At 45.5% G+C, this 16,073-nt stretch overlaps 1 protein-coding gene across 2 annotated transcripts in view; it reads left to right on the top strand.

Annotated features, from left to right (window-relative positions):
* Positions 1-14,545, top strand: part of NCMAP (non-compact myelin associated protein) — a 21,846-nt gene extending 7,301 nt beyond the window's left edge. Inside the window, exons 1-4 of one of the 2 annotated variants that reach the window (XM_006777535.2) lie at positions 3,286-3,716; positions 7,798-7,886; positions 9,284-9,368; positions 11,740-14,545. In XM_006777535.2, coding sequence (XP_006777598.1) covers positions 7,805-7,886; positions 9,284-9,368; positions 11,740-11,881 — 309 coding nt within the window. In that variant the 5' untranslated portion in view covers positions 3,286-3,716; positions 7,798-7,804 and the 3' untranslated portion in view covers positions 11,882-14,545. Of the gene's footprint in view, positions 1-3,285; positions 3,717-7,797; positions 7,887-9,283; positions 9,369-11,739 lie in introns of those variants that run through there. The other variant, XM_006777533.2, reaches the window with a different exon arrangement.
* Positions 14,546-16,073: the final 1,528 nt, after the last annotated feature.

The raw sequence follows: 16,073 nt of genomic DNA, 5'->3' as shown, positions 1-16,073 counted from the left end.
TGGGAGGATGAAAGAATAGGTGGATAACTGAAACCAGAAATGTGCTTCCTAATTTCTGAAAACCAACCACAAGGAACATGTATTTGGTTTGTAATTGTGGGTGACCCCAAGTGCAAGGGAACATTAAGCTACGTTGGATCCCATCTTTGGGAGCTGGAATACACAAGGGGACAGAGCCACGCACAGGCAGGCAGATGGAGCCGGGGAGATGTGGAGCCCAGCAGGAAGGGAGAGTGTAGGAGGTGGCCCTTTGGGATTCAGGCAGAATTGGGTTACTATGTGCCCAACAGAGTGTTTGGAGGTTCATCCCATATGCACTGCTGCTGCCACTTCAGACCCCCGTGTGGAGTTCTCCCCCGTTTGGTCCAGTCTCAGATGCCTTCCAGGAAGAATTCCTGCCTTCCAGCATGAATTGCATATGCTGACTTCCCTCTCCTAACACCCCCGAGTCAGCATCTACCAAGAAAAATGAAAATATTGGTTCTCAAGTTAAGCTCTGAATAGCTGTTGCATACAACAGAACTATAGATTGGAAAGGTTCTTAGAGATCATCTTCAAATGGGACCATTTTACAGATGGGAAAACTAAGGTCCAGAGAGAGAAGAGCTTTCCAAAGTCACATGCAATACGAGTCAGAAAGGCAACCCTGTTCTCCTGATTCTCACCCCAAGAATCTGTTACTTGTTCTTCCTTGGCCCACCCAACAGCCCCCATGCTCTAGCAGTTGCATTAGGACTTTTGCCTTCCTGGGGGAGGTGTCATTATTTCCTCTCTCTCTGCCCTCAGTGGAGATAGAGGAGAAAATTGGAACCCTCAGGTAGTTCTGGGGAATCCCTCCTCAGTTCCCTCCTTGGGACATCATACTTCATGGAGCTGGAGTTTCTTTCCTGAAGGCCCAAATCAACAAAATCAAGGCTAACAGGAATCAATGCAACGTCCTGCACTTAAGTTCAAAAATACATTTATACAAGAGCGTAATGGAGACCTAGTCACTGGACAGCAGCTCATCTTAATATCATTACCATTAATAATGCAACGGCCATTGCCTTTTATTTCCATAAAAGGAAATAAAACTGCACTTTGCAGTTTAGCAAGCCCTTTTACTTACCAATCTTAGGGCTCTGATTGACCATGAACAAGTATAAGAAAAAGTCTGAAAAAGTTTTAGAGGCACATCAACAGGATGTGTGTGAGCAGTGTACTGTGGCCCCTATAAAGCGAATGAGCTATTTGTTTGCATTAATCCAGTGTAATACCAGTAGGTTTTGTGCACAGCCCCTGTTCTAAATATGTTACATGATTTATTTCATTATTTCATTTTCACAACAACCCTCTGGAGTTTATAATTGCTGTTTTATGGATCAGAAAACCCAAGAGATGAAGAAAGTTGACCAAGGTCATATAGAATTCTGATAAGTGTCAAGAAAAGTGTCATTCCAGACATTTCAGGACCCCTCTGGAGTTATGTGTTCAGTTTGTGGTATTGAATTTAAGGGAGACATTGACACAGAAAAATGAGGAACCCCAACGTTTACTTAAAGCAGTGGTTCTCAACCTTCTGGCCCTTTAAATACAGTTCCTCATGTTGTGACCCAACCATAAAATTATTTTCGTTGCTACTTCATAACTGTAATGTTGCTACTGTTATGAATCGTAATGTAAGGTTGAGTTCACAGGACATTTACCAGTCATTTGTAGGTTAAGTACAAAGGGGCATACTCTAACCAACTGCTATTGCCACCTATTGGTGGGAGGTAAAATTGAAATGTTGATAACAGCTACCTTAACTGCTCCATCCAATGGAAGACTGAATTTAACCTTTCATGCATAGAAGAGCTTTTTTTCTTTAATCCTCACCTGAGGATATTTTTTCCTCATTGATTTTTAGAGAGAGTGGAAGGGAGGGGGAGAGACAGTGAGAGAGAAACATCAATGTGAGAGAGACACATCAATTGATTGCCTCCCACACACACCCTGACCAGAGATGGAGCCTGCAATCAAGGTATGAGGTACAAGCCCTGGACAGAATCAAACCTGCAACCCTGAATTCCGTTCACGGGCCAACACGAAGACCTAACCACTAAGCAAAATAGGCTAGGGCCACAGAAGTACTTTTAACCTGACAGTTGTCACGTGTAAGAGGTAGCAGATTACCTTTGTGGGCTGAGAATTAGGACCAATGGGTGAAAATCACAAGAAGGGAAATGTTGGTTCCAACATGAAGATTAATTTTCTGATAATGAAAATTTCCCAACAACTCCAGGGGCTGCTTGGGATCAGTGAGGTTTTTGTCTGTGGAAAAGACCGAGTCAAGCTGACCCTCCCATCTCTCAGGTGATTGGGGAAATCAATCCCAATGTTTTGGTGGGTCAAGGTCATTCATGGGTTCTTTACTCTGAGTTACAGTTGGCCTTTTGAGCAGGGGTCACCTAGGAGTGGTAGTCTTTGCTTTCTTATCCAACAGGGAACTTTTAGGCCAAGCCAGAGGGAAGGAGGGTACCACTGGGGCAGAGCAGTAGGGGAGATATTTTCGACAGGCAGGCCTGGCAACATTCATCTTCCAGATTTGGCTCTGACACTTGACCAAGGAACAGGGAGGAGTGGCTCAGGAGTAAGTGGTCATGACCCTCTATCACTTCCCAAACTGACCTCCCACACAAGGCCATTTGTAAACAACCCAAGGGACAACAATCCGTTGTTGATTTTGTAAATGTAATTAAGGCTCTGCTGAAGACGTCCAGTGTTGTCCAGTGTTGCCCAGGGCAGGGACCAGTAAGGTAGGATCAGTCAGGGGCAGGGGCCTGCGGCAAGGGCTCTGCCTCTCTCTCCTGCGCCCCAGCCTGTGTAGGTTTTCCATCAGAGCCTGATGTTGACTTGAGCTCTGGATGCTGGGCCATTTGTATCTCGTGTATTCACTGGGAGGATTCACGGGGGGAAGGGGTTATGGAATCCGACAGACCCAGCTTGAATGCTAGCACAGCCACAATATTAGCTTGGTGAGCTTATATTGATTTCGCTCTGCTCTGAGCCTCTGTTTTCTCATCTGTAGAATGGGCACAGTGACTGCACCTTCCTTGCCAGATAGATATGAGGATTCAATAAGACCTTCCACACAAAGCACTGAGTGCAGTGCCTTGCACATAGTTGTACTATTATTATTATTGGCCCAATACACAAAATTCATGCAAGGGGCTCAGCCCTCACAGCCCCGGCTTCGTCTGGAAGGTTGTCTGGAAGGTCATTTGGCTGTCCGGTCTAATTAGCATATTATGCTTTTATTATTATAGATTATTATTATTATTAAATTAACCTCAGTCAGTGAAAACCAGCATCACCCACCCCATACACTCCTATGCACCCCCTTTTCTATAGCCATAGACCCTGGTCATAGCCATATTTGATACTGAAATCCCCCTACTGGACCTCACTGGGTTAACAAGACCGGCTGGGGCTCCACACATGAAAACACCCACAGCTTTGGCCATCACTGTTCCACCTCCCTCCCGCCCGCCTGCTCTGAGGTGGCAGGAACAGAGCTGTAATTGAGAGCCCTCGTCCCGAGATGAGGCAAGAGACGCTCTGAGATTGCTCACTGCCCTCTCAGAAAGAAGAGTAGCTGGGCCCACCGAAAAGAGTTGCACCTGGAACTGGGGAGGTTGCCCAGGAGGTCATCCCGAGAGGAGCCGTGTCCTGGTGCCTTAGACGCTGCATTACCGGTCAGTGTGTGTGTGTACGCATGTTTCTGTGGTGACTGGTCCTGGACCCCCTAGTGTGTCCCACAGCGGGGTGGTGCGGTGGGAAGGATACAGACTTTGAAGTTGCAGGGCCAGCTTCCAGGCTGTGTGAGCATGGACAGTTAGCTTTATCCCCAAGTCTTGGGGGCCTCACCTGAAACAAGGGGAGAGGAAACCCTGTTTTACGTAAGTTAACAAATTAAACCAAAGCGTGGATTTTAAAAATACCTGCCACAGGTGCTGCCATGTGCAGGCCCTCGGGTGGTGGCTTCTGTCATTTTTGTGTTGTTGGTTTAACGGCGGACGTGGGCACAGGCAGGACGTAGCTTATCCGGTGATTACTCCACGTCTCCCTCACGAAGTGACTCTTGATCAGCAGCCACCCACACGCCTCTCTTTTCTGTTGTTAAAAGGAATTTTGAGAAAGCATGACTGGTGAATCTTCTCAGCTTGATATCGGTGGGGATAGAAGCAGAGGGTATATAGGCAGATGCATATTAAAACTATGTGCTGGGATGGAGAACAGTGTGGGGGGCAGGGCAGGTATCGCTCCTTAGGAGTAGGGGGGAGTTGTGGGGGGGGACGGGGGGAGACTTTCATTCCATGTTCTCATATTGGTCCACACTTATTTTTATTTATTTATTTTTAAATACATTTCTTTATTGATTTCAGAGAGGAAGGAAGAGGGAGAGAGAGATAGAAACATCAATGATGAGAGAGAATCATCAATCAGCTGCCTCCTGCACACCCCACACTGGGGATCGAGCCCACAACCCAGGCATGTGCCCTTGGCCGGAATCGAACCTGGGACCCTTCAGTCCGCAGGCCGACACTCTATCCACTGAGCCAAACCGGCGCTAGAGCCACACTTATTTTTATAGAAAAATATTTTTGTTGTTGTTTTGAGCTCCAGATCCACCTCTCTGTAATTTAGTTCAGCAAATATTTCCTAATATCCACTAGAACACGAAAAAGCACTTTTCATACCTACCCTCTACCCCTCAGCTCCCTTGGGAAAAGCTACCTCATTTTACAGGTGCACAAACCAAGCTGGGAGAAGGTCAGTTACTCCCCCAGGTACTTCCACTGGCAAAGGTGAGCGGATCCGGACACGTTATCTGGGGCAGGTAGAAGGCTTTGAGAAAGAACCAGAAACAGGCTCTACCCTCAGTGAACCTGGGAGCTTAGCTGCCAGCCACAGCCAGTGAGCCGCACGCTGTGGTGTCTTCTCTGAGTGCTGCGGAGGGAGGGAGAGGACTGGATGGCTAATTCTGTCCGGGGAGGACTCTTCCTGGAGTGACTGGGCTGAGCCTTGAAGGATGTGATCTTTTTGGATTGGGAGCAGGCGGGGGAGCATGGCTGACCTGTGCCTGTTTAGGACGGTTAGGACACAGGAAGTCCAGTTGGAAAGAAACGTTGGCCAAGGTGGGGAGGTCAGGAGGCAGAGCCACAAGGGGACTCCCCGCTGGGTGTCTTGAAGGTCTGGTCTAAGCGGGGAGGTGCAGACAAGAGCCGGGAGGCTTTAGGCAGAGACCTAGGGGAGAGCTGAGAAAGTGAAGGCAGAGTCCATCCTATGGATCCACAGGGCCTGGCCACAGAGGGTGCTCCTGAGGCGGGAGCCCCAGCCGGGGCGCGGACGGCCTGACCCAGTGGAGGAGTATTTCCATCAGGAGTTGGGGGGGCCTGGCAGAAAAGCGGCCCAGCGGTGGGGGCTCTCGGGAGATGCCCACTGAGGGGGCCTGGGGAGGGCAAAGCCCGGGGCAGCCAGCCCAGAGACAGCAAAGACCAGGAATGACGGGGGGTGAGGGGTGATGGAGAGGTCCATTGTTACAGCTTTTGGCAGAGGCTGGTGTGAGGAGCGGAACGCTTGAAGACAGAGGGTGGAAATGGCCCATGAAGGGCTTTTGCTGCCAGATTTAGAAGTGTGGGCGCTGGGGAGATGGTTGTTTTTTGAGCCCAAGAATGCCGTGGTCACACCTACAGTCTTTCTCTACTAAAATGTGAGCTTCTCCCCCCCAAAATAAAATAAAATAGAATGTGAGCTTCTGGAGGCAGGGAGTTTGTCTTTTATTTCATGATGTATTCCCAGCACCTAGCACAGGGCCAATCACTTAGTAGGTGTTCGATTCATATTGTTTTACTAAATATGTTGACTCACAATATATATAAGTGTTATGGATATATTATACTGTTTATGGGTATATGCTATGTTTATAGACATATATATATATGTAGTAAACATTTTTTTAAACTTTGATGAAAAAAATATACACTATTAGCCAAGGTAGTAACCTTGGGGGAAGGATTGAGATAGAATAGAAAAGGGATTTCAACTGAGTCTCTTGTTGTTTTTTTAAATAAAGAATAGAAGAAAATATGATTGTAAACATTTGTTCAATCCAAGTTTATTTCAGAGAGGAAGAGCGAGGGAGAGAGAGAGATAGAAACATCAATGATGAAAGAGAATCACTGATCGGCTGCCTCCTGCACGCCCCCTACTGGGGATCGAGCCCACAACTCAGGCCTGTGCCCTTGACCAGAATCGAACCCGGGACCTTTCAGTTCAACCAGGACTTTAGTATTCTTAAATATTTTTTTATTGATTACTTTTAGAGAAAGAGGAAGCAAAAGGGAGAGAGAAACATCTATCTGCTGCCTCCTGCATGCCCCCAACTGGGGAGGGAGCCCACAACCTGCAACCTGGGCATGTGCCCTGACCGTATTTGAACCAGCAACCTCTTGGTGCAAGGAATGACACAGCCAACTGAGCCACATCGGCCAGGGCAGAAATACTTTTTTAATTATAAAGAATAATATATACCCTGGCTGGCGTGGCTGTTGGTTGATCGTCGACCTCTGAACCAGGAGGTCACAGTTCAGTTCCCGGTCCAGGCTCCACACCTTCCTAGCTGTGTGACTTTGGTGCATTCACTCAACCACGCAGCCTCAGTTTGCTCAGCTGCAAAATGAGAGGATTAAATGAGCTTATGTGGTGTGTGAAGGCACCTGGGACAGGGCCTGGTGCATGATAAATGCTCAGCATGCATCAACTCTCTTCCCACGGAGAGCTTTGTGCAACCTGACCTTTGTTCTCCTTCCTCTCACCCGTCAGCCCATGTGAATGGATCTCCTCCGTGGCTTATGTCACTGACTACTTCATCATCACAGTTAATTTTTTTCCCCATCTTCTACAGGAATGGGGCTCTTTGTGAGCTCCATCCACTATGTTTATAGTTATGCTCACTGTCATTGCTTGCCAGTCTTCTTCCGAGTCTTAAATGGCCCAATCTGAGAGGTGGCCACTGATTTGCATGCGCTATCATTTAAAAAATAAAAAAGGGGGAATTTGCCGGAAGCCGGAGATAAGAAACGCCCTAACCTTTGCAATAGAAATGGACAGGATTAAAATCAACTGGTATAAATACAGATGTGACAAGACAATAAACACCAGAACTTCGCTGGAGATCCAGACCAGAACTTGGCTGGAGATCCTGGCTAGGCTGCTGATCAACTGAACGCTGTCTCCGTGTCATTCCTTCTTCGCCAACTCCGTCCACACCTTTGGGGACCCCTGGACCTGCTGGGGCTGGACCCCAGCACCTCCTTAGATTATAAAACATTTAAAAGCAGGACTATCATTCCAGACACTGTTGCAGGCGGTGAAAAGCCCTGTAGTGTGGAAGGCAGATGTCCTAGGTTAACTTCTGCTGGGTAAACTTGGGCGCCTTGTAGTTTGGGGGGGCTTCAGTTTCATCAGTCGAATGACAATAATAATAACCTCCCTCACACCGTTTCTTGAAGAGCAATTCAGACATTCTGTGTGAACCTGGTCAGGGGGAGTTTAATAAATGTTGAATGAATTTAAACTGCTTTGAAAAATGAAGTTCTTTACAAATATCAGACAGAATTTTAATTCCCTAGAGTATATAGGAAAGGGCCTGTATTGACTTGCTAAAGGCTTGGATATTCTCCGATCAGCCAGATAAAGACCAGAGGAAGCATCACACCGGGGTTATAAAGCTCACTCTGATCTGAAACAAAATTTCATCTTCACTCTCACCAGGATCAAGATGACCACAGCCACCCCTCTGGGGGGGACCACCTTCTTCTCACTGAACGTGACCACCAGAGAAGACGACTTTCTGTACAAGAGTAAGGTCCACTTGGCGTGGCAGCTGGGGGAGGGATGGCGGGGCAAGCGTCAAGGTCAGCTCCTGGTCTAGAGGTCAAGAGCTTGGGCTCTGGAGACAGACTGCCTGGGTCTCGGTCTCAGTTCTACTGCTTGCCAACGGGGCGACCTTGAGCATGTGACTTCACTGCACTGTGCCTGTTTCTTCATCTATTAGTGGGATATTAATGAAGTTACCACATAAGGTAGGTGAGGATTAAAAGAGACAATCCATGTAAAGAACTTAGAACAGCTAGATGTGTGCTAAGTACCTAATGGGTAGTATTATTACTACTATTATTTTCATTGGGGAGTTTTGGGGTCTCGAGGGCCATGGGAATTTGAATCTTTTGTAAGATGTCTCTAAATGGGTCGCCTTAAAGTGTAGCTACTTTCATACTAATTTTGCAAGGCAAACACATCCCATCAGTTCACAAAGGAGTAAATGAATGTAGGTGGGAGGAGTTAGCCCAGGTGAGGCATCTGCAGGAACAAGGGGTCCCCAGGAGGAAACATTTGAGGTCCACTGTTCAGAATACCAGTTGATTGTATTGGGGGAAGGCTGGGTCCGTTTCAGTCATTTCAGTTGACTTGGTATACACTTCTGCAAATGTAGCAGGCCTCCTGACATGTGGTGTGTCCCCCAGTAATGAACAGGTCCAGGCTCTGGTGCTGGCAGGGAGCTGGATTAAGGTGAAGGTGGATATATGTGTAGAAAATCAGTGATTCTTGGAGCAATGAGGTCTTTATCCTCTCTCTCCCTTTTTTTGTTTATATTTTCAAATTTTTCTACAAAAATTACATATTACTTTCATATTATCAAAAAGAGGGAAGGGCCCTGGCCGGTGTTGCTCAGTGGTTAGAGTGTCAGCCCATGCACTGATGGGTCGCGGGTTCGATTCCTAGTCAAGGGCACGTACCTGGGTTGCAGATTCAATCCTCGGCCCTATTTGGGGCGCGTGCAGGAGGCAACCAATCTCTCTCTTTTTCCTTCCCTTCCCTCCCTTTCCTCTCTAAAAATCAATGGAAAAAATATCCTCCAGTGAGGAATAGTTTAAAATAAAGAAAAAAGAGGGAAGGGTATTTTGCTTGCCTGTTTCACAAAAGAGGTTTAAAGCTGGGTTACGCTGGACTTGACCCAAGGCAGAGTTTTGGCAGGCGATGTGCTGAGGACATAGCTCCCAAGCCCCATTGTGAGTAGGGAGCACGGCTACTCAGACGTGACTCTGTCCCGGGGTCAGCAGTGAGGTGCGGGATTCTCTTGTCTTCCCCTTGGCCCAGTGGGGATGTCAGGTGCCACGGTAGGAGCCCCCCTCCCAGGCTCTGACTGCTCCCCGCATTTCAGGTCCCACATTTGTCACCTCTCCTCTCCTCCTTGTAGGTTCTGGAGCCATCGTTGCTGCTGTTGTTGTGGTTGTCATCATCATCTTCACCGTGGTTCTGATCTTGCTGAAGGTGTACAACAGGTATGGATCCCTCCAGGGACGCCAGAATGAATGGGAGCTAACGCGTGTGGGTGCCCGTCACGTACCCAGCAGCACCCAAGAGTCCATCCTCAGCCTCTAGCCCTTTGTGGGTCCTTTTTTGATATCTGCTCCCCTATAGGAACTTCACAGTGACCAAATATTTTTGTACTTGGAGATAATATTTTTTTAAATATAACAGTGATAATGACAATGGTATAGGCCTTGAGCATGGTGGCAAACACCTGTACATATATGCAGGTAATAGAGGGATGTTTCAATCCTCTTCTCTTGGGTAGTCCTCTGCTGGGTGAACCACATGACTAATTGGGGTGACAAATACATGTACACGTGACTCCACTTTCTGGGACCCAATAAGATAAAATAAAATAATAGAACTTGATTGCATGAAGGATAAATGTTGTTATCACCTCTAATCACAACTTTGCTAGAAGGTCATTCTTTTCAAGGAGAAATCAATTGTCAAAGTTTAAAAAACATTATGTCAGTATGATAAGTCACCTGGATTACACACTCACATTCAAGGAGGGCTCAAATGAGACACAACAAGGTGTTAACAAGCAGGGGCTGTATGGGGTTGCTACTAGTTAGTTGGTGGTTGGTTTTTCTAGGGGAAGGGCCCATGCATCCTTATTTTTTTTTTAATTTAAATTTCATTTTGCTTTTTATTTCTTTCACCTCAGGTCCAATGGATATAGTTGTTTTTTTAATATATATTTTATTGATTTTTTACAGGGAGGAAGGGAGAGGGATAGAGTTAGAAACATCGATGAGAGAGAAGCATCGACCAGCTGCCTCCTGTACACCCCCCACTGGGGATGAGCCTGCAACCAAGGTACATGCCCTTGACCAGAATCGAACTTGGGACCCTTCCGTCACCAGGCCGATGCTCTAGCTAGTGAGCCAAACCGGCTAGGGCCATCCTTATTTTTGAGGATTAATAAACACGCATTGTTTTTATCATAAAATTAATATTATTTATATCGGTAGATGACATATATTCATCTCTTACTATGTGCCACGCGTGTCCTAAGCTTCTTACATGTATTAAGTCATTTACACTTCACAACAACCCCACGAGGTGGGTCCTACTGTTATCCCCAAATTTTTAGACATGAAAAAACAGGCACAGGAAGATGAAGTAACATGGCCAAGGTCACGTAGCCCTAATCGCCAGAGTTAGGACTCAGCCCAGTCCATCTCGCTCCAAAGAAAATACTACACCACTACAAGTAATAATCATGATAATGATAACATGTAATAACTTATTTTTAAAAATCCTTTGGGGTGTTACAATTTGAGTCTATCCCAAACCAGGAAGTGGCATCAAACCCCCGTGTCTACCCGTCATTCCTCTCGGTCGTTGATGGGACTCTAAGCCCCTTTCCGAGCGGGTAAGGTGGACGAAGACTCCACTCGCCCCTGTTTAAATGATGTTTGGTCTGTCAGGCAAGTCATTTAACCTCTCGGTGCCGATTTTATCATCTTTCAAATGGAAGGATCTCAAAGTGTGATAATTGTGTGATGGTTACCTTGGAGAATGCCCTTGTTATTAGTACTACCGAGGGGTAAGGTGGCATAGTGTCTGCAACTAACTCACAAATGGCTTGTGATTGTAAGAAATCACACACACTTCTGTGTGTATGTATGTATGTGTGTGTAAGTGGTGGGGGGTGGGGAGAGAGACAGAGAGAGAGGGTGAGGGAGAGAGAGAGAGGAGAGAGGGAGAGAGAGAGAGAAAACAAATCTGGCAAATTGTTAACAACCAGTGAACTGTTTGGTGAAGGGTATTCGAATATTAATTGTACTATTTGTGCAACTTTTCTGAGGATTTGACATTTTTAAAAAAGAATTATGACAGGTCAACAAGAGGAAATACATAGACATTAGAATGAATGATTGTTGTTAATTATTGAACTTTATGGCATATGAAATGAAGGGCAGGATATGCATTTTAAGTATATTCTCTTCTCAATTATGTTGAAAGTTACTAAATATTTCTAGCAATAAAATTAGCAAGCATAATGAGGCTGCAAAACTTAAGTCATGCTACCAAAAATGGAACATCTTTGTCTTGTCTTTAATACAGCCACCTATCTGACAGTTTACTCTTTCATTAATAAGAAAAAAAAATAAAATAAAGTATATAATTTAGATTAAACAAAAAAATCAAAGGGTCAGACTAGCCAATGTCTAAGGTGCCATCCAGCTGTGAAATTCTATGGTTGGCAATTAAGCAACATAATTTAATGATGATCAACATTAATCTCTTCGCCAGAGCCATAGTCACAGAACTCACTCCCTGGGGCAGAGGAGGGGAGAGACTCAACCAAGTGTGCGTATCTCGTTGCAGGAAAATGAGGGCGAGGCGGGAGCTGGAGCCCAAGGGCCCCAAGCCAGTCTCCCCTTATGCTCAAGGCCCTACCAGCAGCAGCAGCCAACAGCCTGCAACTGTGACCTTCAGCCCTGTTGACGTCCACGTGGAGACTCGGTGACCCCCACCCTGGTGCTATCTCAGCTACTGTCTGAAGAGCCTTCTCCAGTCAAGACCAACAAGCACGTTTCTCCTTTGGCAGCTTCAATACGAGTTCCTTCCCGTCAGATCGACAGGGGCTTCTCATCCAACCCCTGAAGCTTCAGGCAACCCCCACCCCCATCCTGCCCTGCCCTCCCCACCCCCACTGTGTCCATATCTCTGCTGCCACCTTACCAAAAAGCTGTGGAATACCCTTTTGTCATCTGAGGAGGTAGAGCTGTGAAGGGAATCCAATGATGTGAGTTTGGCTCTCTTCCCTCAAAAATGATAGCTAGACAGACAGACAACCCAGGAGTTTTCTGGTCAGGGGTCAGGGGTTAGGGGTCAGGGCATGCTCCTGAGAGTGTCAACAACTGAGTCATGTCAGAGTAAGGACTATATCCACAGCTTTGCCGAGCGAACTATTCAATCCCATAATCAAGGGAACTAACTGGACTAACCAACCAGAAAACCAGCTCATTAATTTGTAACTTATTCCAGTACTAGATGACCGCTAACTAGCTCAGGACGATGGATTGATCAGCACACCTTTCCCTCTTTAAGAAAGGTTGAGGAGAACACGGAATTCTTCCCCAAAGGTTTCTAATCGTTAGTAAAAGTCAGATTGGCAGGCATAGGGTGACCTTGAGGATTAATGGCCTCTAGGACACTACTGATTGCTGCAGTGTCCAGGGGCCTGGAACAGCCTGCTGGCTGGTCAGAGCCCCTCCTTCGCTCTGGGCGGATTAACCCTGGCTCAGTCTCATTTCTCGGCTCCCCTCGATTTGGATTCTGAGCAATCCTCGCTCTCGGGTTAACACGTTCGCTCGAGAACCAGTGTTTGGACAGATTAGATTACAGCTCTATTTATGTTACCTGTGCCCTTTCCTGGTCACCTTGCAGAAAGTCAGGACACATTCAAAGTACCTCGTTCACAACTCATTTCTCTATAGAGAGCTGGCCTCTTTGACCCCTTAAAGTGATTTGGAGTTAAGAAGACCTGCCTTCCGAGCCCTACTTCCTGGTTGTGTGGCCTTGGGGAAGTGACTTGACCTCTCCGTATCTGGTTTCTTGACCTTGAAGTGAAAATGATAACATCTGCCTCACGGGGCTACAATAACGAGTCATGGTCTCAGTAAAGCAGCTCTGATAGTGCCTGGCACCAGCAAATGCTAAATGAATGGGAGCTGGTGGCGCTGCTGTTACGATATTTCTTCAATTGCAAAACATTTTTTTACATTTTAATGATTATGAACTCAGAATGTGTCTTAAAATTGATGGGTCCCTTAATGTAGTTGTTCTCTCTCTCTCCCTCCCTCTCTCTCTCTCTCTCTCTCTCCTGTTTTTAAAATCAATTGTGCATCTTGGAATGGAAGGCATCTTGAAAAGAAGGTAATCAATCCTTATTCTGTTACAGAAAGTGACACACTCTGACATTTAACTTCAATTCTAGGAGTCTCTCCCTCATGGGATTAGAATCCCTTTGGAGGAGAAATTGAGGACCAGGGAGGTGAGAGGACTGACACCCGGGTCACACCACTCAGGCCATCCCACTATAAAAATGCTCCCTTAAATATGTCTGGAGAAATACTGGCAAATTCTTCCTCCCCAGACACCTTTTCCCTGTACTGTGTTTAAATACCCACCACGTACCAGGCACGTTGCGAGGTGCTTTCATAGGCGTTACCTTATAGGATTTATTTTTCCCAATAACCTCGGGCGTATTCTTTTTCCCTTGGCAGATGAGAATCTCACACTCCACGAGAAAAAGCACTTGTCCAAAGTCACACAGCTAGTCAGTTGCAAAGACTCAAACCCAGATGACTCTAAAGTCCATATTTTTGTTGTATCACACTCTTCTCCAGCATCCTGGCGCAAAGAACACGGACTCCTTTGTGGACTGCACAAGAGGGCAGACTTGTCCGTGTGTCCGAGTGGAGGTCAGGGGTCTGGGCTCCAAACCGAAAGCGGAAGTGGGGGCAGAGCCAGTTGGTAGCCACCTTTGAGCTTCCCTGATTGTAGCGAGAGGAGTCCTTTCTAAACCCACCAGAGCGCTAACAATTCCTGCTTCATCCCCCTCTCCCTCTCCTCCCCTCCCCACTCCCCACTTAGGCCCAGGGAGCAAGGTGTGGAACCAGGGCAAAGCCATTTCTTTAAGGACTCAAGCTCCAAATAGATATGTTACCTAAATGTATTCTGCTTTAAAAACAATTTTTTAAAAAAATATTCCAGCTCTAAAACCAGACTCTTCTGCCCACAGTAGCCTGGTCCTGGAATTACTCGAGGAGTTACCTTCTAGTATCTGTTTCTTTTGCTAAATGAAAGCTTGGAAATGGAGGAAAGAAGAGACGTAGAGAAGTGACGGGGAGGAAATAAAAGGGTTCGAGTGTTTTGTTTTAACTGATAAAAGTCCTGTAAGGGCTCCTGTGTGCAAGTTGAGGTGCTACTAAACCCATGAAGTCACTGTCCCTGCTCTCGGAGCTTGGTGGTCTCCTGTGACAGGGGCCTTGCAGTACATTTGTACATTTTGTTTCTGACAGGTGCCTTTCCTAACAGCAGATGCTGCCTTAGTTGGCCACTGAATCAATAAAAGATATTAAATGCTTAACAGACAATGTCCAAAAATAAAAAATGTTAAATCAAATGTTTGTTGAGTTGATTTCAATGAATTTTAGAGCTGGCAAAGACCTTTCCTAAACACTTCCTTTTCCTGACCATGTGAATAGTGTCCTGAGGGAAAGCCCGAGCTTTCTCAAACACCTCGTCCTCACTTTGAAAGAATGATGGAAAAGGCGGGTCGCCATCAGCAGACCGTTCTGGGGGTTTGGAAACGTGTTACCTTGATTAAATGTCACAAAAGCAATACCATTTGAAGGCCTGCTGTTAACCACCAGAGGTGCCAAGATGCCAAAGTTTGGGGACTCAGGGAAGTATAAGAGACATTAGAATGGAACCAAAATAACCAATAATGATGTTTATCATTAAGCGCCTACACTGTGCCAGGCATATGTGTAAATTCAGTTAGTTAGTAGTGCTAAATTGAATTGGATTTTCTTGGTATCCTTATCAAATAAGTCCTTGCATAAATATAAGGACTTATTTCTGGACTCTGGAGTCTATTTCATTAATCTATATTTCTGTTCTTATGCTAATACCACACCGTCTTGATATGGAGTAAGTTTTGAAATCTGGAAGCATAAGTCCTCCAACTTTATTCAGTCCTCCATCTTTTTTATTTTTCCTTTGCAAAATATTTTAGCTATTCTGGGTCCCTTACGTCTCCACATGAATTTTAGGATTAGCTTGTCAATTTTCGCCAAAAAAAAGAAGCTGAGATTTTGATAGGGATTGCATTGAACCTGTAGGTCATTTCGGGAGTATTGCCATCATACTAGTATTAAGTCTTTTAAGTTGTTCATTGCTAGTGATTTTTGCTGTGGTTTTACTTTTTTTTTTCTATTCATTTCTTGTTAGTGATTTTTACATATTGATTTTGCAACCTACAACTTTGCTGAATTGTTTATTAGCTCTAAGTTTTTTTTCTGTAAAGTCTTTTTTATTTTATTTTATCCATTGAATTTAGAGCAAAAGAGAAGCATCAATCTGTTGCTCCACCGATTCATGCATTCATTGGTTGCTTCTTGTGTGCCATCTATAAATAGAGATAATTTTAGTTTTTCCTTTAAATTTGCCTAATTACCCTGGCTAGACCTTCCAGTACTATTTTGAATAGAAGTGGTAGGAACAGACATCTTTGTCTTCTTCCTGATCTCACAGAATTTATTGTGTAGCAGGAAAGAGAAACAATTAAACAACCATTATTTTTGAAATAGGAAAATCAGGGTATCGTGTAAGCCTCTTGCTGGGACACCTAGTTCAGCCCAGATGTTGGTGGGTAGGAAAGAAGGCCCCCAAAAGAAATAACATCTAAACTAAGAGTGATAGCCCTGACTAGTTTGGCTCAATGGTCAGGGCTTCGACCTGCAGACTGAAAGGTCCCAGGTTCGATTCTAGTCAAGGGCATGTACATTGGTTGCAGGCACATCCCCAGTGGGAAGTGTGCAGGAGGCAGCTGATGGATGTTTTTCTCTCATCGATGTTTCTAACTATCCCTCTCCCTTCCCATAAAAAAAAATCAATAAAATATGTTTTAAAAAATAAACTAAGAGTGA

This window comes from Myotis davidii, unplaced genomic scaffold (assembly GCF_000327345.1).
Source record: "Myotis davidii unplaced genomic scaffold, ASM32734v1 scaffold149, whole genome shotgun sequence".
Classification (NCBI taxonomy): Eukaryota; Metazoa; Chordata; class Mammalia; order Chiroptera; family Vespertilionidae; genus Myotis; species Myotis davidii.
Note: the sequence above shows the minus strand (reverse complement) of the source record. Positions and strands in the feature narration are given on the sequence as shown.